Source organism: Tinamus guttatus, unplaced genomic scaffold (genome assembly GCF_059628265.1).
Source record: "Tinamus guttatus ecotype Peru unplaced genomic scaffold, ASM5962826v1 Tinamus_guttatus_pri_ptg000510l, whole genome shotgun sequence".
NCBI classification, from domain to species: Eukaryota; Metazoa; Chordata; class Aves; order Tinamiformes; family Tinamidae; genus Tinamus; species Tinamus guttatus.
Window position 1 is genome coordinate 2,896,767 of NW_028289044.1, and position 25,015 is coordinate 2,921,781.

Below are 25,015 nucleotides of genomic sequence, written 5' to 3' on the forward strand. Positions count from 1 at the left end.
CCAACTGCTTATCAGTTTACTAACCTTCGTGTTGATGTCCTCAACTAAGATATTAAAACCTCACTTGAAAAACCTGAACATAAAACAGAGTATATCTCCTATAACAAAACTATTTTTCTTTCCAGCATATTCTTCAGTAGCTTTAGGTGCCACATGATGAAGAAATTAGATTTAATTTAGTGAATGGCACGTGACAGCAGGCAGTGATTTGCAATACGCTGGCAGCTCCATCTTGAAAGATACTAGGCCCTGTTTGTTGCTGAAAAGCTGGTTGCTTTCTTCAACCGCTCTTTTTCTAAATTTTAAATTTAAAATCAATCTCCCACGCGGAAACTCAGAGTCAGGTCCAATTTCCTCTGTCATCTCTGCTCACTCTGCAGGACATCTTCAGAGACTATTCTTATTTCTTCCCAATTCCATTGGTTACTTTTGATTTGGAGTGACGGTTCCTTCTTCTAGACGAATGGCTTTCGTTATTGGCTGAATGTTTTGGTGGACTATTGTCAGCACCTGCTGAGAAATAAATTTTTTGATATATTTGACATTCCCAAGCTATTGATTTAAAGTCAGTAAGGCTTTCGTGAGCTACAGTGCTTACAGTAGGAATTATCTAAGGCTAATAAGAACTGGTTGATACGTGTACTCCATCTAGTGGTCTAACAAAAAAGGCAGTTTTAAACTGTAAAATTCTTTTTTTTTTTCCTAGAAAATATTAGAAGTTTGATGGAGCAGAAAATAACGGGGAAATATTCTTTAAGTGTCATGAATGATATAAACCTCCAGACTTATTACCAGCAAGTACTACTATCAGAAAGTAAGAACTCTGGAAGTGAGGTCACAGAAATGCTGGAGTTTCTTGCATGAGTACGTGTCTTGTTTTTAGTTTTTCCTATTGTATCCTTCATTCAATTCCGATACAGCAAAGAGAGAAAATGGGGGATTAAACAAGTGCTCAAAAGCAAAACATGAAAAAAGCTAAAATTTGCAATAAATAAATAAAATCAGAGAACAGATTTCCTTGGCCAGATTTGCATGGCATATCAAATTGGGGAAAAAAAAATCAAATGAAAGTGTGTTTTGCCAAAATATAAAAATCTACCAATTTAGTAAACTGAGAATAAATTAACATCAGCATCTAGAAGATCCACATATGAAATACAAAGCTGTGCAGGTGTTTTTCAAGCAAATACTTTTAAACAATACAAATACACTTGGAGCATAAGCTCTGACAGAGGCAGTTTCTTGTCTTCTTCCAACAGGCAAATCCATACTGAAGACGTAAAGGAGGAGACAAGTAACTTAAATGAACTCCAGTGGAAGGAAAAGAAGTCAGAGCTGTGGGCTGCTTTTGCTTAGGACACAGGAAGCTATTCAGGATCAGCAGCACTGCACTGGCTAGGTAAGTGTCAGGAAGAATATAAGTTCCAGGGAACATTCTTAACTGTTCTTTAACAGGCAGGAATAAAAGCACACTTCACATTTAAATGTTTACTTAAAAACAAACATGCAATATTCAGGGAGAGAACTTGTGCAGAACAGTTATGAAATGTGTAAACCCTTCACTCAAAGAATGGTCTGGAATAGCTGCAGAAAATGAAGTTCCTTCATTAAAAATAAATGCTTTTTTTCCTTCTGTCTCTTCAAAATGTAATAAAAACAGACAGTTTAATAGATGATTTATGTGTGTAGCTGTTGCAGAGATTTCTAAGTAAAACAAACTGCTTCCAAGGTAAGTTTCTCAAGCATCATTTCCTAGTGCTGACCAGTAATTCCAGTATTACCACTTTGAGAATGTGCATGTAAAGGTGCCAATACCTCTGGTGAATTTTGAATGAAGCCAGGAAGCATCTGGACTGTATGGGCTGTCTTCACTTTCTGACAAGGTCTGCAAAACCAAGAGGGACAGATGTCATTAGGATGCTGGTCGCTGTGGTCAGTGCTCTTCCTTGTCCAGATAAGGTTTCCTATTAGACTTGTAAACTTAAATGATGGCAGAAATCCTAACAAAAGATTCAGCCAATACTTAAATCTCTTTCCTTCCTTGTTAAGAGGTAAGATATTGATGGCACATTAAGAACACATATTTTGTCATGTGATCTGTTGTGTAACCAAGTATTTTTAATACTCTTTGAGCATTGCACCTATAGAATGGGGACATTAGCTAACCATTCATCCCTGAATGCTCTGCTAAAATTACAGCCCCATTTTGAGTAACTCAGAGGACAGCATTCTTCAGAAGCCACAATGTAATTTGGGGTCTGTCCAATGGCTGCTGAATTCAGAGTTCTTTCTACTGACTTCAATTGGACTCTGTACCATCCCCCTTTCCCCTTGTATGGTAGTTTTGGTAAAGAATTTAAATATGTAGAAGCTTTGTACTTAAGCTCCAGTATAAAACGAAAATAGACTTCCTAATAAAATACCTTTTCTCGGTGGCCATAGTATTCCGCGTACCAAACCATACCATATAAACACAGGAAAGTTGTAAAGGCCTAAACAAGGGAGAAGAAAAATTGTAAGAGTCTATAAATCTTTTTTTTTTTTAACAAATTCTTTGATGGTTCAAGGTCATTTGAGTTCTGAGCATTCGGAGACTTTCATGCTGTTTTTGCCAGCACTTTGATCAGGATGAGAGCGTCCTGCCCTGCACTCCAAGTTCATGGCAAACATGGTGCCACCTTGGAGCACGCAGAGCAGTTCCCAGCAGGAAGGGGACTACATACAAACCACTCACAAGGATACAGGGTCACTGTGACTTCCTCTGCCCTCACATGGTACCCACCATCCTCCAAAGGCACTTGCCAAGCAGGTAGGTTAACATGAACATGAGGATGTGGGAAGGGATAACAGTTCTCCTCCCCCCTGCCCCATGCTTCAGAGGCTGGAGTACATACCGAGTTTTGTGGGGCTCTGATCTGAGAAGTAGTAATTCAGTACTATTTCTCCTCTGAAGTTTTAGGAATAAAATCATAAAACTAAGTAATGGAACAGTTAATTCTGACTCCCTAACACCTGTTCAAACTGTCTTCCCAGCTAGAAAGGAGAAACATAAATTTCTCAATCCATTATAAATGCCTTATTTTTTACTGACTAGTAAAAATGTCTTTGGAATCATTACAAGTCTGGCAAGACAGACATACAGTTATGGTTAGGCAATGGGCATTTCATGCTACATTTGCAGTAATCACATTGAAGTACAGAAAGCTGCAGGCTGAGCAAGAATGATTTGCCTGATAAAACAAGGATGTTTATGCAATTTTAAGACAGGAGTGCAATACAACACTCATTACTTATTAGTGCTTCTCATTAGCACCCACTGGAAAGGGAGAGGAGTTACTGGAAGCATCCCTAAACTTATCCTCAGTTGAACTGGTACTTTTGCTCATACAGACAAAAAGCTCTAGCTTTTGTTTCACCGCTACCTTCCAAAGCGCCAGTAAACTCGGCTATGTAAAGATGTGAGAAAAGTTATTCCAGTCACTTCAAAATATGTTTTAAATGATCTCACATTTCTTTTTCAAGGGCATGCAACTTTACCAGCATTCTCCCACAACAGCCCCCTGCTGTCACTGCTCCATAGAGGAAGTTATTTAGAAGCTGCTTTCAGTGTTTTTGCTCTGCTTTATGTTTCACATGAAAAATCTCACTCACCACACAAAGGAGCCAAAACACAACATAGAGTATTTGTGTTTTGGAAAAAAGATCTTGTCCAAACTTTATGCACACAATAGCTTCAAGGAAAGCAATAACCCTGTGGGTAAAGGAAGGAGAGGGGAAAAAAAAAAAAAAAAGAAAGGTTACAAACACCAGAGATGCAACACACACATGTACAAGCCAAATTCCTGCCAGCTCTAAATAAGTGCTATTCTCTAATAGCATTAGTTAAAATACTTTGGGAAATTTATTTTTTTTGTGTTATACTCCAGCATAAGCAGCATAGCGGGGGTGATCACCAGGCAGTTCACAGGTCTATGGGCCTCTGCTTTGTGCAGGTACCGAGCAGGAGGGCGCACAACAGCCAAGGGTCCTGCTTCCACCTGCTCCTGCGCTGCAGCCCACACAAAACCCAGGTCTCACCTCCATGCTGAGCAGCCAGCTGACTCCCTGCTGGGTCCACTAAGAAAATGGGATTTGAACATTGCTGTCAGACATAACCAACTTTATTTACCACAGGTCTACATAGGCCTTTGGCCAGTAGCTACTCCGGTCACTTTTGATAGAATTTATTAAGAAAATGAGTGCGAAATGGCATTCTAAATCTCTGAAATTGCACATGTGATCTGGTTTACATGTACAACCCAGGCTGGCGCTAGAAGAACAGAGAATTTGTGGAGAAATTTGAGAGGAAAACTGCAATGTTTACTTTCCTATGTGGCATTATAAAAAACAAGCATCTCCACCTCCTTGATATCACCAGACAAATATATCTGTTGATATCAGAGATACTTCTCTGATACCACCAGATACTTACATCTTTTCAGGCTCAAAGATATGGAGAAACATGCCCACACCTTCACGTGGAATGATGGGCTACGAATCCAAAGCTTCCGTCTCCTGCCATGCATATATATTCAGTTTGTGCAGGTCCTGGATATAAAATTACATCTTTTTAACATAAACCCTTGTCAATATTACTTATTGCTAATTAGTTACTTTCTGGCAGCAAACACGTAGGACACTGACTCTTTCAAGCTGAGGCAAGTCTAAAGCAAACTACTTAGCGTATGCGTGACAACCACTGGGATGGCGGAGTTGACCCGAGAGCGAGGAGTACATTGCAGCTATTTTTGTGCTCTGTAATATGAATTACCACACGCTCAGCGGGGCCAAGCGCCTGGTTCTCAGGAGTGCCCCTTGCAATCTGGTAAGCAAACCCTTCCTTGCTGAGCAGAACCCTGTAATGGTTTGACAAGGCTGTCCTGGTGGTCCCTCAAGTGCCAAAGGCAGAGGGCCCAACACGCAATGACAGACAACTTCCGAGTCCTCCTCCTCTGGGTTTATCTGGGCCAAAAGCTATGGGGCACATCTGCCATTAGGGTGGGTAAATCAGCACAGCCCTACAGACCTTTATATGATAAATACCATCTTACACCATAGAAACCTCCAGATTTACAAATTTAAAATATGCCGAATCTCCTTGAAAGTGTTTATTGAAGAAGAGTGGAACATATTAAGTCCTACTCTTTATATCATCTTATTTCCTTGCAAATAAGAATTCAGAAGAATAATTTTAAAGCTTTTTATTCAATTTTTTTTTGAAATTATGTATGTGGAATGCTGTCACAGTGAAATTCCTTCTAATACTTGTTAAAGCTTGAAATTGCCAAGGCTGGCATTCGGAGCCACCTTTCTGTGCTGTGGAGCTTTCCAGAATACATTCTAAATTATTCTTTCATGTGCTTCTTCTCTGACTTCTCCCTCATCTCTTTCATATCACAAATCAAAAACAACAACACTACAAAAAAATCCAGAGAGGACTACAGAAAGGCATTTTAAAATTGTTGAATTAACACGTTACTAACCAATACTTCGAGTTACTGAGATGCATATTAGTAAAGACTTGCCAGCTGCAGTACTCTGTAGGGTCACCAGTTATTTTTCTTTCTTGATTTTATATTATTTTTGGAGGAGAAATCAACTAGTTAAACTAAAGTACAGCAGCAGGGACAAAAAGACCACTACCAGGAAACAAATACACATGGGTATGATATACTTGAAGCTATGAACAAAACAATAAGCTATTTCCAACAGAATCTCTCAAAAATATATGTATACAGCTGCTTGTAATGCCTTTATTTAGTCTTCCTACTATTTTTATCAAAAACTTGAGCTCCTCATTGTTCAAAAGGAGAGGTAAATACAATTAAGACAGAAGAACACTAATAGTTAAAGCTGTAAGTGTTCTACTGATGACTGATGAAAATCTTCACATTACTAAATACACTAACTTTTTATTCAACAGAAAAGGTCTTCTAAAATCTTTACAGGCAACCCTTTTTGAAAGGCTTTGTCTTAATGAAAATAGTGCAGTCTCCAGCAGACCTGGGGCACTGGCTATATTTATGCTTTAAGTCATTTATTGTCCATTTGTTAAGAGTTACGTTATAGTATATATTGAAGCTGCAGAGTATACAGCTTAATATAAACACAGAGCCTTGATTTTAATTACTCCCATGGTTTGGTTGTAACAAATGCGATGTGTGCCTTTAAGTATTTCACAATTTAAATAAGTTTGTTTTTTTTAAAAAAAATCAGTGGTTGAGGAAATAATATTCTATACACTTGCTTTAAATAGTTTCAAAGATTAACTATTCAAGGTAATTAAATCATTGGAAGTGCCCAGTTTTTCCAGTAAATGGCAGGAACTCCTAGTTTAGCTTTGCTTTCTTCCTGGCAGATTACAGAATCAAGCAGTATTAAGGAAATTACTTTTTCCAGGCTCACTTCTCACCATCAGATCAGACTGAAGACCAATATTCTACTACGGTTCCTTTATGCAATCATTAAAAGATATTTGCATATCTATTTGCTGATCTATAATAGATTAATGTGTTTGGTGAGACCTTTCTGACAAGGGTCATGGTTGTTGTAACCACAGCAATTCTTCACAGCCAGAAGACAAATGCTCAGCATGATATTTCCCTTAATAAATGAGTAGTTTTATATATATACATATATATATATATATATTTATCTGGGATGAAACAAAGTTATCTTTCTTCATAGGGCAAAATTTAAACTCTCCCTCCAAAATTACTTTAAGTGTCTTTTATAAGACTCTAAAATTACTATCTATAGTTGAAAATTTTCCTTTTTTGTATACACATCTTATATCGTGTCAAGATACTTATGCACAGAGCAAGGTTATTTGATTCTAATTGTACATTAAGTAGCCATATTGACAGTGTGATTAATTAGCCATCTTCAATACTAAACATGCCATAGCAAACCCAGAAAGACAGATTACCCTGCAACAATCACTAAAAAAGACCAGTGTATTTTTAAGGGTCACGCATGTTACATCTCTCCTTAGGAATCGTAATGCACACCTTGATTCTTGGGGTGCAGGTTCCTCCCTAAAAAGGGGGCTTACAGGAAATACTAACTCCTGCTGAACACTGGTAAAACTAAGCACAAAGAGCTACTGTCCCTTAGATGTTATGATCACAACTTGAAGATGGTACTAGATCCATCCCAGAAAGTGGTATGTCAGTGAAAGAGGTGAATACCTGAGCCCAGCAAACCCAAGGAGACATGGGCCATGTTCTCCAGGTTATATTTAAGGCAAGAGTAGAAATCCCTTGAGTTACACTGCAGCATGCTCTGCTCTAGTCTCAATTACTGTTGAGAAAGGGGTGCTGTTTAAGGCACTGGGGTGTGCCTGGAAATAAGCCTTCCTGCTCAGCACTGCTCCTAAAACAAGATGACATCTCTGAGACTAACAGTAAAGATGAAAGACAGTTTGCTAAAGTGCTATCTTTAAATGAAATTGGAGCATTTTATGGCTCATTGCAGTGCTATTCTAAGTCAAGACAGTAATAGCTTCTTCTGTTAAACACCAAAATGGTTCAGACAATTCTGGAGATGAGAAATACACTAAACTTGAAAATCAAAATGAAATAGTTGTTTTAATTTAAAATCATGTCTATCAGAAATGAGATTCTTGAAAAGCATACTTATACACACGCAGGGTTTATTAAGATTTAACATCTATATTTGCCCATCTGTAAGCTTTCTGGACATAAATTATATTTTACCTATTATCTATTTACAAGGAGCTTTTAAAGATGCTACAACAGCATATGCTTCTGGTTTTGAGAACAGTACATTTTAGTTAAGGAAGTTCTCACTAGATGCAATCTTGCAGTCTCTTTATTTAAAGATCTCCCCCGAGAGATGCATTGAAAGAGACTGCAGCCAAAGCAACCACCATTTTTCTCCTCGTGAACAGTAGTAGTTCATAACTGTGGTTAGTGTCACTGTCTTTTGTTGTGAATCCTCTAAGAGCAGCAGTGACCCCCTTGACAGCCAAGTGAACAATAACCTAGTAACAGGTAAGGGGTAGATGCAAAAGCTTTTCTCTCATGATTGAGAATATGGCAGCAAGGACAACACTTCTCTGAGGAAGGCTAATTTTATCCAGCAGTTTCCAGTTTTTCCTTCTGTTATTCTTCTTACTCTACCATCACTTCCCATGTTACACCTCCAAATTTAGGATTTTCCTTTCTTCTGAACTTGCAGAAAAATCTGCCTGTACTGTTTTTTATATTAAAACACAACATTAGATAGGGACTGGTCTCATGCAAAGCCTGTTCCCGCATGGGACACAGTCTTAACACTTGCACAAGAGCTTCAGGTTGCACACAAGAGCACTTACCCAAACACCCAGCACTGAGTTCCCACCCTCTTGCACTGTGTATCTGTGAGGTAGGCATAGTATTGCCTGCAAAGGGAAAAAAAAAATCTTTACTGAAAGTTCCTAAAATATTTACATTTAGAAAACTATTGTATGTTATGAATATGTCTGTACTCAAGACAAATGCTGATGGTTGAAATCACAGGCAATCATGTTGGAGGTTTACCAGATGACTTCAATACATATGACAATCTGCCCTATTAGAATTGAATAGCTTGAAGCAACACAGAAAATAGTCCTGAGAGCAAGAAGTACAAAGGTACCCAAACCAGCAGGCTAACAAAGCTACGTATTTTCCTACAGTCTCTCCTCCACTAATTCTTCAATTCTTTTAGGGAAAGCACAACAGCTTCAAAAGATTTAGAGGATCTCTCACTTCTGCAGTTTGTCTTTTAATTTAACAACTGCATTTTCTTGAGATATGTGGGTGTGAATCTTGGAAGAAATTGAATCTGGGTTTCCCACATCCTGGGCAAGTGCTCTGACCACTGACACTTTATCCTCTAAAGAGCACAGCACAATTTCTGTCTTATTTTGGAAACCGTCTGGACACCCTTCTGGTGCGTCCTTTATACTTGAAAATGTTTTGAGTATAGTTAGGGAAATCCCAGGATGTGAGACCAAAATTCCTTTTTCAGCCTCTGTCTTTTGATTTCAACTAACATATGGGGGAGGCATTATTAATTCAACAAAACAACATCAGTTTAAGGACAGACTTCTACAGGATTTGAAATACCATAAAAATACTTCAAAGCTTATTTGTACAGATGCTTTTAGGATGCTTATGATGATTCAGCAAAGAGTGTGAAATCACTGCTCATAACTCAAGAGACTATGCAGCTATAAAGGATGCTGAGTTTTAGGAATAAAGCAACACAAGGCTACTGCTGCATTGTCCAAGGTAATGTCACTTTACTCTTGAATGGGAATTCCCTTGGTTCTTTAACTTCACAACTGAGCTCATTCTGCTACCTACAGCCATTTCACTCACTGTGTGCTGAAGTTTACCATCAAAAATATAGCAGTTTAGTACAATTTAGCTTTAGCCAACCATCAGGAAAAGGAAGCACAAGACAATTGGCTGTTTTAACAAGAACTATAAACAAGCTTGGTTTTTAAGGCAGTCCATCTGGTCCTTCTATCCTCATCACACACTGCATGCTGTTCTGCTGCTCAGGATGCAGTAATGTTCTTAGAACAAGCTAGTATTTCCCACAGACAGGCAGAAGGAAGCAGCTCGAATAAGAAAATTCAGCAGCTCTACTTCTCCTCATCTGGACATAGTGAGCATCTGACTCTTGAATACAGACCCTTTTGCATGCAATCCTCAAGGATGAAATATTCAGCTAATCCAAAACACAGGCAAACGCTATACAAACACATGACTAAAAAGACATGTTCTGTATCCCTAAAATCCCTATAAAATGGATTTTTATACAAATCTTACCTTATTGATGTACGGTGCAGAAAAAAAAAAGCTTTATTGCAAATCATGGGTGTTTTACTATGGGTATGGCAGCAAAAGCGTAAATTTCTTAAAATGTGCTGTACTTATTTACAAACTATATGCAGTTCTTGGGCAAGGTACTCCAAATGTAAGAAAAAACACCAAGAAAAAACACCAAAAATTACCTTACAGTGGGTGCTGTAATAATTCCTATAAAGAGGATTCTCCCCCAGCTTAAAGGGTGGCTTGCTTGGAATACAAAGATATGTTTCAAAAAGAAGGTGTTTAACTCAGTCAGCTGAAAAGAAAAAGGCGGTTAATAAGGTTATACTTTGTGCTGCATTTGTCTGGGTTCAATTAATATGGCTCTTATGGAACTGCTATACAAAACAGGCTGAGATTAATATGGCAGCTACCTAAGGACAACTACGCTCTACTGCAACTCTGCTGGTTGGATTGAGGATTTCAAAAGCCTGAAATTCCTACTCTAGGGCAAGCAAAGAATATATGGATAAAACAAATAATTCTCCCCTAGGCACCTCTACAAAAGCATTTAAGTCTATTTCCAGAAGCCTGTTAAAAGCATTTAAGTCTATTTCCAGAAGCCTGTTAAGAGGCCAGATACCAATCTGAAATGTCTACATCCTAAATCAGATATGAACGACTGAGGAAAATTTGATAAAGAGCAGAAGAGATTATATCTATAAAATTCAAACAATTCTGATTCTCTTTTAAAAATAAATTCAGCACATTGAAAAAAAAAAAAAAACAACAAACAATAACAACACAACAAACACCAGAATTGTTTCTAGTGAAGTCTTTCAGCATTTACACACAAGTGGTTGGGACATATTATGGAGTCTTGCTGGACCAAGGCCAGAGTTCTGAGTATCAGTGACTCATCCAACAGTCAGTGGAAGAAAAACCTGTCTAGCAGTTTCAAAAACCACCAATTGCAAAGAATAATCTGATTACCAGTACAGCAATTTCTAACATTTCGGGTTTTTTTTTTTTTTCCCCACAGATTCTGTAATTACACTCCTGAACTATCACATAACTCCTGCGAACAAAGGCCGGACCAGCGCTGTATTATCAATTCATTTAATTGTGCATTTCAATGACAGACACACATTGCATTAGAGTATCTTCTAGCCAAATGCTGCCAATAAGTAACTGAGCTGATGGCAGCTTTGATTTCACAGAACTTATTTGCTACCTGCCAGATGATCATGAAAAGGTAGACTCCAGCCACTCTTTGAAACGAAGACTTCGGGTCAAACCAGCGAACATAGGTCCAGCTGGCTGGGGTGAACTGTAACACAGCTCTCTTGATTTTCCCTGTGGTCGTGTGAATGTCCCTAGAAAAAGAGAAGACTGGGGTGAAGGCAAGAAAGATGCAAGGGGGAAAAAAGCAATATCTGTGTTACTGAGGTTCCAGAACAGACACTTATTCCCTGGACAGCAAAGGAAACACACACACACACGCACACACACACACAATAATCACATTTAGGAATATGTGCTATCCAGCAATATCACTATGAGATGGAATTTAACATTTACAGTAAATACACAGCACCATTAGCAAATGCAAATTACATATTATTTCTATAACATATACATTTACATATGCAAAGTAAACTATTTTCTAAGAAATTGAATTTAATGTTATAACATAAAGCTTGATAAGCATAATATTAAATTTAGACCTACTTGAAGCTTGCCCAGTGATAGGTCCTCATCTCCAAGAAACGACAAACTACCATGCCCAACCAGATGCCACCCCCGTTACAAAGCAGGATGTCCAAAATGACTTGATCCCACCAGCATTCAGCAAAATTAGGCAGAAGATGCATGAAGAAGAGCTACAAAATACAGCAAAAAAGATTCTGGGTGAGGAACAGCATTCCTATAAAACTCATATATAAAGTTACTTTTTCAGAACACACATAAAAATTAGCTTTTCAGTAAACATCAATAGTTCACGGACACGCGCGACCCCCACTGAAGTGCCCTGAAAATCCTTCCAGGATTTTGAGATGTTTCGAGAGGTTTCCGTCGGCTCCCTGTTCCCTATGGGGGCTGTGCAGCACAGAAGGCTTTAGTGCAGCTTTTGGCATCTCAGAGGACACATGGGAGGGTCACAGAAGTGCATCAAGCAAGAAAAAAGTTGCAGATTTGAGAGGAGTGAGGGGATTTTGTGCCCTTTTTTTTCCCCTCCTCAAATTAGTCTTATGAAGCTTGTTTTCTAAACCAGCAACAACATGTGACAGGTAGGCCATTTAACAACTGCCAGTACTAAAGCACGCTGAAATTCAAGACTTAAAGCTTGTTCAAATTTAATGTACATTTCAACGCTTTCTTTCATTCACCATTTTAAAGGAATTTTGTGACTCAGAGTCATCAGCATTTCAGACAAAACCAGTTTTGCTTTGCTGCCACCCTTGATTATCAGTGGCTTAAGGGGATGCTCTGCTCTCGCGTCAATTTGGTCTCTTGTAAGCACTAACTGTGATGAAGATACTGATAATGAGGCCAGAAGCAAACCAACACCATATTGCAAAGTAGCCACCATCTGGATCCAGGTTCACATATTCAGCCCTTTAAAGATTTCCTCTGGAGAGGACACAAATCATTTGCTTTTGAAGCCATCTGTTGCTTTCTGAACTTAATGCTCACCTTAGCTCACCATGAAGCACCAGTAAATCAATTAAAAGTATCTGAAAATTGGCGAGTTCATGTTTCTGACAGAGTGGAGGAGGCTGACTGCTCAGAGGGCCATAGTTAAGGCCCCAGAAATGGATTCAGCTCCCTGTTTTCTCTATTCCACAAGGAGGAAAAACAAAACAAAAAAGTAATTCCCAAACTAGAGATTAAAGAGTTAGCTGTGTATTGGAAACCAAGAGGCCTGTATGTTTTGAAGGCCCCCTTCAAAACACTCATGAAGTTGCATAACAAAACACACAGCAATCTAGATAACATTCTTATCTTCCATAAACGTATGTATGTTATCTGATGGGTAGGTATATATATATGTATATATATGCATACACATGCATGTATATGTATATATACACATACATATACACACGCTAGATGACATACATATATGTAAAAATAGATTTGTGTCTGTGAAAGGTTAATAGCAGGGTTTTACAACAGGGTCATTTGTTGGCAAACACATAATATCCAAAAACTTCAAATGCAGGGAAAGGAACAAAAAGAACGTTTTTGCTAGAAACTAAGAGTAAATCATAGTCAATTTATAATATGCTACAGTGATTGATACTGGCAACGACACTACCCCTGCAAAGGCAGAAGTATAACAAAACAGCTTATTTTCAAGGTTTTAAGAATATCTAACGTGAAAGGGGCATTAGGCTATGAACCTCAATCCGCAGTAGTTCACAAAGGTGTCATGGGGTACAGCTAATAAGGGAGCAAAAAAGAGAGCACAAGGGTTTACCAGCTCATCTCCAAGGTGCTGGCCATTCTCAGAACAAGAGAGCAAGGTCTGCATGATCCCAACTTTCATGTGATATTATGGAGCGTAAGTCAAGTGTCCCATTTCAGAATGAGGAGCCAGTTGAAACCCATTAGCGTTAACAGGAGAGCACGGCTAAATCCCTGTGTAATTGCCCTGATAAATTCTCTAGGTTTCTAATGACCCTCTTGAATCAACTAACTCATTTAAAAAAATACATCTGAGCAGCGATAGGCCTTCTATATGTTGAACCTTACCCAACACATTGTGTTCTGGTAATCTGCCTTTCAGCAACAGGGAATACTAGAGAGCTCATGTGGTGTCAAATTGAAGACGATGGTCGTGCACTGATCTACTGAATGATAAGAGTGTGTGTGAAACATGCCCAAATTTGAACCTGTTTTCCAGAAGGAAAAAGGAGCACAATAACCAGCAAAGCTGTTGGGCTTTACGGATAAGTACTTGTAGAACACCTATCTTTAACTGAATAATTTCATAATGGCCTGAAAAAAAAAGAGTATCCTTGAATCACACAGGTTAAAAACATGTTTTGTAAAGGAGTTAGTGGCAACAGTATTTTCGAACATAGCAGTTTAATTTTAGACAATTAGATCTTTATCATTTCTGAATTATAAATGCCTTGACAGATGGGCCAAGAATCCTCAAGACAGAAAATGTTACAGCAAAATGAGACTTGAAAGATTAAATTCAGGTGATAACTCCACACTTAGCAGAAAATTGACATGTTAGAATATGTTGTCCCCCTCAAAAAAGGGTCAAAATTAGATTTTTTCTTTTCTGAATTGTGCAATTGTAGAATAGCAGAAACAACAGATCTAGCAATAAAGACCAGCAGCCTGAGTGAAGTCAACTGCCTAAACTAAACATCTGTAGTCATTTAGCTGAAATAGGATTTTAAAGTGCCAAGAATCAACTGACTTAAGCATGTGTTTGGGAGAACTCTTAGCAAAAATAAGTGGTCCTCCAAACCATGGTGCAGGGGATCAGTACACTGTGTGAGCCAGCTCAGCTCTGGGGCTAGTGTGTTTTAACAAAAAATAACATGGCTGTGCGCTCAGGTCTCGAGACCACAACACTCTGCATGGCGTTTTGTCATTTCACATAGATTTCTCCTCATGTGTCTCCTCATGTTTTCCATAGGTATCCCCCTTTTCCATTTCACTGCATGGTAAACACGTAACTCCCACTTTACAAAGTATTGAAATAGTGTTGTATTGAGGGCAGGCAGTAGATCACAGGGATTGCAAGAACTCTGATACATCAGAGCATACTAGTCAGAACTTAAAACAGCGCAAGTGTTGAGAAGGGTAACAACAGAAAAAACAAGTACAGATGGCACCAATGAACTGAATTAGATTTTCACCCTACTTCAAGTATTAGTAAGCCATCATCTGCACAACTCGTGTAAACCCTGACTTACTGCTCTTCACTGCACCAGTGACTCTGCATATGGTTTATAGGCTCAAAATATCAACCTGTATTGAGAACTACCCAGTCGACCTTCTAGCACTCAGCCTGAGTAAGGTCTCTCACACTCTCACAAGGGAGAAGGGGGCGGCCTACCTCGGTGAGCTCCCAGGTGATGCTAATGGTCCAGCACAGCCCATAGCTGCGGATCAGCAAAGCCTTCATAGCCCAGCCCCAGAAATGCCCAAAGGCAAAAATATCAAAGTGGCTGAGGATTCTCTCCCAGGTGATAACATGGCAGTTCACAGCATATTCCTGTTAATAACAAAAAACAAACAAGGAAAAAAAAAAAAGCCTCAATGAACAGCTAACCTCAGAAGCATTAGAATAGTGAAACTTCTTTCTATACAGTGCAACAAGCTTGGAATGAGAAAGGCATTATTGCCCTTCCTTTTCCTTCTGACCAAGAACACCTGCACTATTAAGTGCCATAATAATACAGCTCTAATTTCAAAGGAGATAACACAGACCTTGGAACCTGGAGTACATTTTATGTGACCAAAGAACAGGAGAAGTAATAAAACAATTAAAAAAAACAGGAAACAATAAAACATTTTTTAAAAAAAAAACAGGAAACAGTAATACTCTAGAAAATAGTTCTTTGCCTTTTGTGTGCAGGTATGTGTGTGGGGGGAGAGTGTGATTTGAAATATCCACCTTTCCTCATCTTCCTGCTGTCTGGTGGTCAGATGTACTCATCAGTGGCTAATCCCCATCAGTCTGCCTGGGGCAGAGCCATATACAAGTTATTCTCCTCAATGATCATTTGAGCATCCTTTTTGTCTTATTGTTCTCAAAGCAACTTCCCAGACCACGTTCATATTCAGAACATTTGGACACATGGCTGAAGTAAGAATCAGAATGATCCCGCAAGTGCTCCACCACAGATGAATGGCAGATTCCTTAAGAATGATAATTAGTATTCTAGTCATTGATATCAAAGGAAATATGTTCTCTCTTCATATTGCACAGTGAGTGCTAGAAATCACTGCCCAATTAAAAAAAAAAAATCTGTATTCCATCTGGAGGCTGCATCAGCAGAGTTTTGTCTTGTCATTGGGCACATATTAAACAAGATTATTCCCAACTGCAAACAGACTAAAATCGCTGATCAATATCCTCCTAAAACACACATTGCCACCTGCAGGTGCAACACAGCACTGCTCGGTGCTGCTGAATTTCTAAATTCTCCTTGAGGTCAAAACTTATTCCAGTGCAAAGGAGCCATGATCAAGGTGAAAAAGGGGGGCGGAGATCCTGGCCCCCACAACGACAGGAAGGCAGAAAGTCGCCCAGATAAATCTCCCATCTTGCACACTCCCTATGGAAGCTGCAAGTGTCCCTTGGTGCTGCTTCTCGTACGTGGCACCGCTGATGATCACTCACTGGAACGTGAATCACTTACCTGAAGGATGCCAAAGCTGCAGCTTTACTGCCTGTATCCACAGGTCTGAAACTGCCAGACTTAATGTCTCTATCCACAGGTCTGAAACTGCCAGACTTAATGTCTCTATTCCCCATCCTGCTCTGCGATGGGGTACACTTGCAAAATAGGGGAAAAATCCACATACACTAGAGCTGTCTTCCAGCTTTCTGCTTCTTTTGCTTCGTACATATATACAAAAAAAGAGATATGGGCTCAAAGCACAGCAAGCTCTGAGTTGGAGTCACTTTGGCACTGTGATCTATATGCACATAAAGTCACTGTGCTTCATACCCTAAAGAAAAGGATGAGAAGCACTGACTGAAAAATGTCAGGTGCAGGCTCCTAGCAGCAGCATTTTATCTGTGAATCTATATTGAGTGGACACAGTAAAGTTGCTCTAAAACTATATTTCTTTTGTGGAGCTATGGCTTTTATTATTTTTACAGAGGTTTTTCTCCCATAACTTCTTTCCAACTGCACTTCTGCCAGTCATACACACACAGAAGTGTTCAGCTTCCTTTTATACTCAAGCGCCTGTGCTAGCCCCATGCAAGACACCAAGCTGTAGCCTTCACTGCTGTGCACCTTCTCCCACGGAAAGTTTACTCCAACTCAAAATGAGACTGGAGGAAGCACAGATTAAGTTTTTGCTGACTGCTGCAGTCAGGGAATATGCTTTAGTGCAGTTCTGTGTCCACAGTAATACTAGTCCCCTCAGCTTGAATCTATTTATTCCTAACTCTGAGGACAGGAGAGGCAGGTGAGTGACTCGCAGACTGAGATTCCTCCTCGTGCCAGCTCCTCCTGTGGCTCCGCAATGCCACTAACCCCAGGCTGGAGTTCCCTCAAGGAACTGCCTTGCCTTCCTGGTGATCCCCCACTTTCCTCTACCCTCAGTGGCTCCCCCTCTTGCCATCACTCACCTCCTCGGAGCAGGTGCCGGTGCTGAGGGGCAGCGCAAGAAGCATCCAGGTGTTTGCAGGGAAGCGGCTGCCCATGGTCCTCGCCGTGAGGCCGCTGACACAAACTAACTGCACTGTGGAGATTTGCATTCCCCTTTATGTGCCACGGGGCTGCAGCTTGCAGCCACTGATAATTAGGTGCTGTGGTAGTTGTCATGGCAGTAAATGGCCTTTTGCAGGAGGTGACCAGTGCATTTCCTGACCCCTGAGGCAGGAGCCTGAGAACGGCACCTACCCTACAAGAGGCAGTGGGTGCCGCAAACGGATCTGCAGACCCCGGCACAGCAGGCAGCCTGCTCAGGGGGTGGGCAGCAGTGTGGTGGAAGAGGCCTCTCTACTCCTGCAACAGCCACCCCTGCCTGCTGCTCAGCTGCTCGCCCCTGTTCTGCCGGCATCCCGATACACCTCTCGTGCTCTTCCCATGCCTCCCGCCACCATCTCGTCCCCCTGCGCTACAGCCCCTTCCTGAAGGGAGCTCTCTGCACGGAAATCTCCCTGCGGGCTGTTGAAGAGGTGGGGAAGCAAGCCTGCTTTCTGCACCACTGAAGATCACAGCCTGGGGATCCGATTTCCCAACAGCACCAGCATTAGCTACTTCAGTGGGCGGCTGAAAAGCAGCAGAGCCTGCGGTTGCTCTTTTTGGCCTTCTACCTACTCGACAGCGTGCCAGGCACATGCCAAGTCACAGCAATAAGGCAAAACCAAAGGTCATGTAAGGCAGCACCACAGCAGGTCAAAAAACCTGATCTGAAGGCCACATATCATATCATCTAGATACGTTTATCATGGTAGTATTTGCAACATCCAGGTTCATATCTATTAAGGAATCCAAAGCTCCAGTTCAAACATTTCTCATGCTCCCCACTGCACCCATTTGAAAGCCCGAAAGAGCAGAGAGAAGGCTGCTTCTCTCACTCATCGATTTCAATGGGAAAGAAATAGCAGCAGTTGATACAAAAGCCTTGTTGACTCTAGTGAGTACAGATACCAACTTGCCCTGCTCATGCAAGCAAATTCAGATTTACCCATTCCCGCCCACTTAAATTACATGCAAATTAGCCAAAACGCACAGCGCAGTGCCACAGATACATACCATAATATCCGCTTCCCTTGTGGCATATCGGAGATTGGGGTCCAGCCAGTACATTACTGCTTTTACTTGCTCAAAGTTAAGGAAGAGCACGAACACCAGGAAGAGAAAATAGAGCACACTGAGACCTGCAAAAAGACTCAGTTTTAGAAACGTGTTCACTGACAAAGCTCTGCGGCACCCAGAGTCCTCAGAGCTGCCTTCAAACTAGAGCTCGGTATCTACTGTCAAGTTCTCACAAATGATTTTCCTACATACAATAAAACAAACAAACAAACAAAAAACAAACAAACAAACAAACAAAAAAAACTTAGAGAGACAAGTCAGATGGCAATCTTGAAGCATCCAGCCCTGTGCATATTTCCCATTTCCTGTGAGGTTACATATGCTTGACTGCATGAACCCAGTCAAAACAAAAACCAACCTGAAGAGTTTAGACATGAGCAGCACAACACAGGGCTCAGGAAGCTCCTTAGCAAGAGGCACATTAGGACCCCGCAGTTGTACTGGCTCTGACCCCTTGATTAAACACTGTCAGTCTCACTAATGTAGGTCTCTAGGCCCGTATGGCAGGTTTCAACGCAATGATCAGTTTAATAATCCCACCTGGCAATACAGAGCTCTGTGAGCAATGAAGAATAATTGCATATCTACTCTAACAGACCATCACACCCGAGATACTTCTGTGAAATGGACAATCTGCTGTTTGAAGCTTTAAAAATAAGATGGCTCATGATATATTTTCAGACGATTTAAGTTCCGTAACCCTATTCTGTATTCTGCAATGCTATTTGGGACTATGCCCTCTCTCCTCCCCAAGTCTGAATACCGATTTTCTTCTGGTTAGAAGTGAAAGAAGTGTCCTACGAGTAGAACTACAGCAGCCTCATCGACCTTCCGGGCGCGCAGCTTTGCATCACTGGCACGTTCACAGCTCAACTCTCCTCCCCACTGCACGTCTAATAGCAGAAACGTAGAAGATTTAACCAAGACTAATTTGGGAGTAGCCATATAGCTCTGCACAGGTACACAGATATGAACACACTGTCCCCTGCTCTGATTTCAAGCTCGCCCGAGCAAGCCAGGCCATGAGCAGCACAATCACACAGGGGAAAATCTTGCTCTTCCTTTTGCGAGAGGTCTCTTTGCCAGAGCACAGGGAGTCAAAGCTCTGAACCGCTCAGCACTGAGAAGGTCCTTTTAACTTACAGCTGCTGTAACCACAAAGAGGCAGCAGGACCTTTTCCAAACCCTCACAAGCAGCAGGATTCTTTAAGAGTACTATCTAATCCCAACTACCCTCTCAATGTCAACAGATGAGTAATCAGCTACTTTAGGAGGCTAGTTATTTTTAGCTTTATCAAGCGGTAGAAGAGAGAATTATTCACAGTCCTTCTAAAAAGGAAGAGACTAGCTTTTAAATCCAGCGTGCCTATCTCTGACAATACACTTAGAGTCTAGCCTAGACTCCATGGCCAATCCTGCAGAAGCACCAAGCAGACCAGAAATACAATATAAAACTTACCAAAAACCATTCTCCATAATGCGGGGTGCGGGCGAGTAAAAGGTCCTGTGGACAGTAAACAAAAACCTATTAGAGGACAGTCAGCAAGAATGACAGAGCCAGTTTTTAGATCTAGCTCAAAAGAAGAGCTTTTGGCATAAGCACAGACCCATTCTTTATAAAACTTTGCAACATACCCCAAAGCTTTGGGTGCCTTTTGTATATACATTTAAAAAAAAAAAAAAAAATTGGGGGGGGTGACAGGATATTTGGGAGGAGAAAGAGCAATTGCTAGAGTGTAGACAAAATAGACAAAATGTTCAATTATTCCTAGGGGAGATGTCTACAGAACAGTACTGTGGTGTTTAGTCTGCAGATACCATATAACCCTAGTGTCACCTGAAGTGTCTCCTCTGGTTTCCACAGACCACAGCTCAGTCTTGCATGGCTCGCTCCGAATTAAGTCCTTACATTCAGTTTTCTGAGCACTAGCAAACACTGTGCTTAACTTTCAGATAGCCATGAACTGTTAGCAAATCCAAAACTCCTACAACTTCTAAATTGAATATCATGTATCTAACAAGATGCAAGATACCTATACCCCTTATCAATATCAGCACCATTTATCTTATAGACAGAAATAAAAAGACTTTATTAGAATTAAAAAAAAAAAAAAGGCAAAAAACCCTCCCACACTTCTTAGTTAATGCAACTAACAGGAGATAGCAGCCTGATGAAAGCACAAAAACCTCTAAACATGAATCATTCATTAGTACTAAGAAGTGGCTGATGTTTTCAGAACACCTTGTGGATTGCTCTTTCATCCCTGTAAGCATGAACCTCATTCTTCTCTCTGACATCCGGCTTTTCAGGGAGCACTTTGTGACAACTATCAATTTATGAAGTTCAAACATGGGAAAAACACTTTACAACTCAGAAACAGAAATTTACCTTAACCGCAGTTCATGTTCATCTATTCCTGAACAATGTCAATCTCGTTTAAACTCAGAAATTGTATGTAAAAATTAAAGAAATAAAATAGGCAAGCCAGCATTTCCTCTACAGCATTAAGCATCACAAAAGCTTTAGCCTTTCTACTTTCTGTCTCCCATCCCCCCAGTTACTAAAGGTTTTGTCCAACATAAACTTATACCAAGCAATTGCAGTTTTACTGCAATGATGTGATTTAGATTTAGGCTCCGCACCCAACCATGCCCTGGCTTCTGATACAGTGATTTACATAAGGAGTTATACCTCTGAGAGTATCTAGAATAACAGCTCTGTTTAAAGCACACTGAAGAAGACTCCTTCAAAGCATTATGAAAGGACTAGGCAGCATCATTCCTTCATAACTGCGAGCCTGCAGATAGGGACACTGTGATTTTGAAGAGCCGACTTTCTTGTTAGATACAGACAAGCTATAAATAACCTGCATTTTACTGATATCTCTACTTGGTATCATTGCAACCCACTTTTAGACTGTTCCATAACAATAAAGGAATGCAAAAGAATAAAGAAAAAATGCATTTAAAACACTTTAAAAAAATCAAAATAATTATAGTGACAATAAAGAGAAATTTACATGTAAGAAAGTGAAGTATGAACCTTACTCACCATTGGGAAAGGCTAGAACACTGATGATTAGAAAGAAGAAAATCACAGAGAGGAAACCCCTCCAAATATTATCCTCTGGGACAGAATCATCCCTGAAGAGACAGACAATACCACAGTGTTAAGGTTTCATTTTGAGGATGAACTCAAAAGGCTGTCGAGATATCACATTAATTAAATATAGGCTATAGAGAAATAAGTATAGGAAATAAGCACACTGGTTGTGTACCAAATCAGGGTACTAACTGCACTGAAGAGTTTTCTCTGCACTTCTGGAGATCCTTTCTTACAAGACGATCTATACATTCAAGCCACAAGTATGGCTTCAGCGGTGACAATTCAACAGTGATTATAGCAAAATGAGAAACGCTCCTGTTTTAATGTTTACAGAAACATCATCTAAAGTACTTTTATCTAACAGAGACAGACCGAGACAGAAACTCTGCAAGCCTGGGTGCAGGGGACGGCGGAAACATTGCAGTGCTTTTATTAAGGCAAAACTTGGAATAAATTAGCACCTATTAGTTGTGCTACTGTTATTTCACAGCCAGAAGAGACCTAAGAACCCACAACACTCGACACAGATCTTTTCTTCCCAGGAAAGCATCTGTCGCATTTCTGGATGGTTCAGAAAAGAATCTGCAACAACATAAACGTGCCCCACAGTATCTATTTGCTGTATCTCTCACCTTGTCAAACTATTTCCCTTTCCCTCAGATCTGATCCATAACAGCTTCACAGAAGACTTTCTCCATTATGAAGCACCTAAGCACGGTATTAATCCTACGGCATGCTAGGAAAACCTAAATTGAATGTGAAAGGTTTCTCTCCTGCAGAGTCTTGGAGACTCACAGAGTATTTTTTTCCATTATGGATCTACCAGCCATTTTCCAGCAGCAGTTCTGCACGGTCTGACACTCATGCCAGCTATAAACCCCAGAGACCAACCCTGGCCCCCTCAGCAAGCACAAGAGCTTCATGACACCCAGGACCCTTCACAGTCCAATGTCTCCCCCAACAAACTCACATCCCTCTGTTATAACATGTTATCACAAGTGCCATCAAGTGGGGATTGTTTTCTATTATTATTTTAAAAGTGACCGTATTACCTTAGTCGCAACACTGTCTAATTCAGTGCAACCACGGCAGAAGTGGAAGAGACCGTGATTTTATCACTTAATTTTAGTGCCAGCTGGGCTAGAAGGGCTTCATCTTTGTATATCAGGTCTTTGAGCACTGCTCAGCCTCAGGAAGGCTGTCCTGGTCTTGTTGCCACCCTCCAAATCAACGCTGTCTATCCTGCAAAACCTTTACACACCTTGTGCTTCCTCTATTCATAGGCTTCTTGACCATCGAAATCTCATTCCAATAGGCCGAATGACTGGCAGAGGTATTTTATTTTCAGAGTAGCTTTTTTCAAAAGAGCTAGATATCTATCTTACCTTTTTGCCAGAAGCGGCTAAAAATCAGGTGGGAGTGACAACCTCACTAGTTAGGGTAATAGTCACAGAATTTTCCTGGAAGAGTTATTTTGGAGAACACCAAAACACACAAAAGGAAACAAAGTAGCTGCTAGGGGAAAGATACAATCTCAATAAGCTGCAATCAAGAAAATGTGCTACATCATCTCCCCACCAAGCCTGAGAAACTTTGATGCTGACTTGGAAATACAAGCATTCATGCAGCGTGAAGTTTCTGAAGCTGGCATGGGAGGGCAGAAGCAAATTCTCTCAATTTAAACCCACTTCAGCAATGCATTTTTCAAGTCTGTGGTTTTTGGAGGGAAAGACAAGAAAAAACAAAGGACAGCACAAGCACCTAACTTTTTTTTCCCCTCCCTCTCCTGCCTGCTCCGCAACACTACGTTACACTAGAATGTTACTAAAAAAAAAAGAAAAAAAAAAAACACGAGGTTAGCTGAATGAAGAGGTGGGGCAAAGCAACTCCCCCAAACAAACCTAAATACATGATCATCCCATTTAATCAACTTGAATAATCCAGGGATTTTGTTTTAAGAAGGCAGTCCTACACCCCCATAGGTTTTATTCCTGCTTCCTTTGTGATGGGTGTCGCTTTGCTCAGTCCTTCAGCAATATAACCCCACAGTCCTCCAGAACTTCCCCTAAATTCTGCTTCCCGTATTCCCAAATGCCTGTGAATTTTCCTTTAGCACGCCTGTGCCAAATTTCCTGGAAAAAAAGAATAAAATGCATTTAACAAAGTCAGTAGGAATACATCACACGAAACCCCCTGGTGTGGAACTTACTTCAAGTAAGTTCCTTCCTCAATCAGCAGAACTACGATGCAAGTTGACTGCACAGAGGAAGCAAAGGAAAAAAAACATTTGTCACAACACGGTGTGCCCAGGAAGTGGGAACAGGGACACAGGCACTGGAGACTCAGGCAGGCAGAGGAATAGGAAGGCCAGACCCAGGGGCACATGTGAGAAGCTTCCAAGGAACCTTCCCGCCTGGCTGCTCCGGTGGGCAGTGCCCCGGATACAGCCATGGGATTGGCAATGTGGTACCTCCATGGAGGCTTAGGAAACGCCTAAGCGTTGGGGTGAGGGTTGGAACAGTAGAGAAAAAATAAAGAGCAAGAGGAGCTTCCAAATGTGAGGAGAAGCAGTTAAAGGGAAGTCAATCGGTATATTTATACATAGGAAATGAAGTAGAGCTGAGAGACAAATAGGGAGGAAGGGCAAGAAAATTAAAGAAATCATCGAAATTAGAAAGAAAACAAGACAAATCCAACAAAACGCTAGCGATCCTCCTGGAAGGAAACCCAAAGCATCCCACAAGGAAGCAGGTCCTGTGGACCTGGGAGACTCAACAGCTCTGAACCTGCCCTGTGGCTCGGGCCCAACCAACTCAGGGGAGAGGAGAGTTGCACAGAGCGGCACAAGAGGAGCCCTCGTACAGGGCTCTCCGGTTAACGCCGTAAGGGAGCGCGGAGCCACGTCCAGGGCACGGAGCCGGGATCCGCAGGCCCTCTCGCCCGGGCTCGGGATTTGCCACCCAAGGGACAGGATCCCTGCGCGCACCTGCCTCGGGGCCACGCGCCAGTAACACCAGGAGCAGGGACAACTCAAGCAATTTGCAGCTATGCCGTTTTTAACTTTCCTTACGCTCCTTCCGTAGCTCATCCCACACTCGACCATTACTTTTGCAATTCACATGGACGCATTCGCCGAGCGCGACCCAAGAGCGCGCACCGAATCGCACGCCAACCCGGGCAATGAACCGCGACGCGGGGTCCCCGCGCCGGGCCGCGGCCGCCGCGCACCTGGTGAAGGCGAAGGCCATGAGGCTGAGGATGGTGAAGCTGAGCAGGGTGATGGTGTGCGGCCGGTAGAAGAACTCCAGCGTGATGTCCTCCACCTGCTGCTCGTTGATCATGCGGAAGTGCAGCCGGTAGTTCACGTCGTCCTTGCTCAGGGTCCGGCTCCCCACGCACGACGCCATCGCGGCCGCGCTCCGCTTCCCCGCCGGGCGCCCCGGCCCGGAGCCGCCGCTGCCGCCGCCGCGCGCGTGCGCGTGCGCGCGCGCGCCGCCGCCAGGCCCGCGGGCGGGGCGGGGCGGGGCGAG

General features: G+C 41.4%; 1 protein-coding gene across 2 annotated transcripts; it reads right to left on the bottom strand.

Moving 5' to 3' along the window:
• PTDSS1 (phosphatidylserine synthase 1) lies at positions 1 to 24,919 on the bottom strand. 2 transcript variants are annotated; one of them, XM_088533587.1, is made up of 13 exons: positions 24,714 to 24,919; positions 21,432 to 21,523; positions 19,839 to 19,883; positions 18,317 to 18,441; positions 14,932 to 15,090; positions 11,577 to 11,728; positions 11,080 to 11,221; positions 10,049 to 10,161; positions 8,378 to 8,443; positions 3,652 to 3,751; positions 2,424 to 2,492; positions 1,816 to 1,885; positions 1 to 510 (listed from the first exon to the last, which is right to left on the bottom strand). In XM_088533587.1, the coding sequence occupies exons 1-13, from the start codon at positions 24,890 to 24,892 to the stop codon at positions 401 to 403; spliced, it is 1,422 nt and encodes a 473-aa protein (XP_088389713.1). In that variant the 5' UTR covers positions 24,893 to 24,919; the 3' UTR covers positions 1 to 400. The 2 variants fall into 2 exon arrangements, with proteins under 2 accessions (XP_088389713.1, XP_088389711.1); XM_088533585.1 differs by having other exon boundaries at positions 1 to 513.
• Between the last annotated feature and the right edge of the window lie 96 nt (positions 24,920 to 25,015).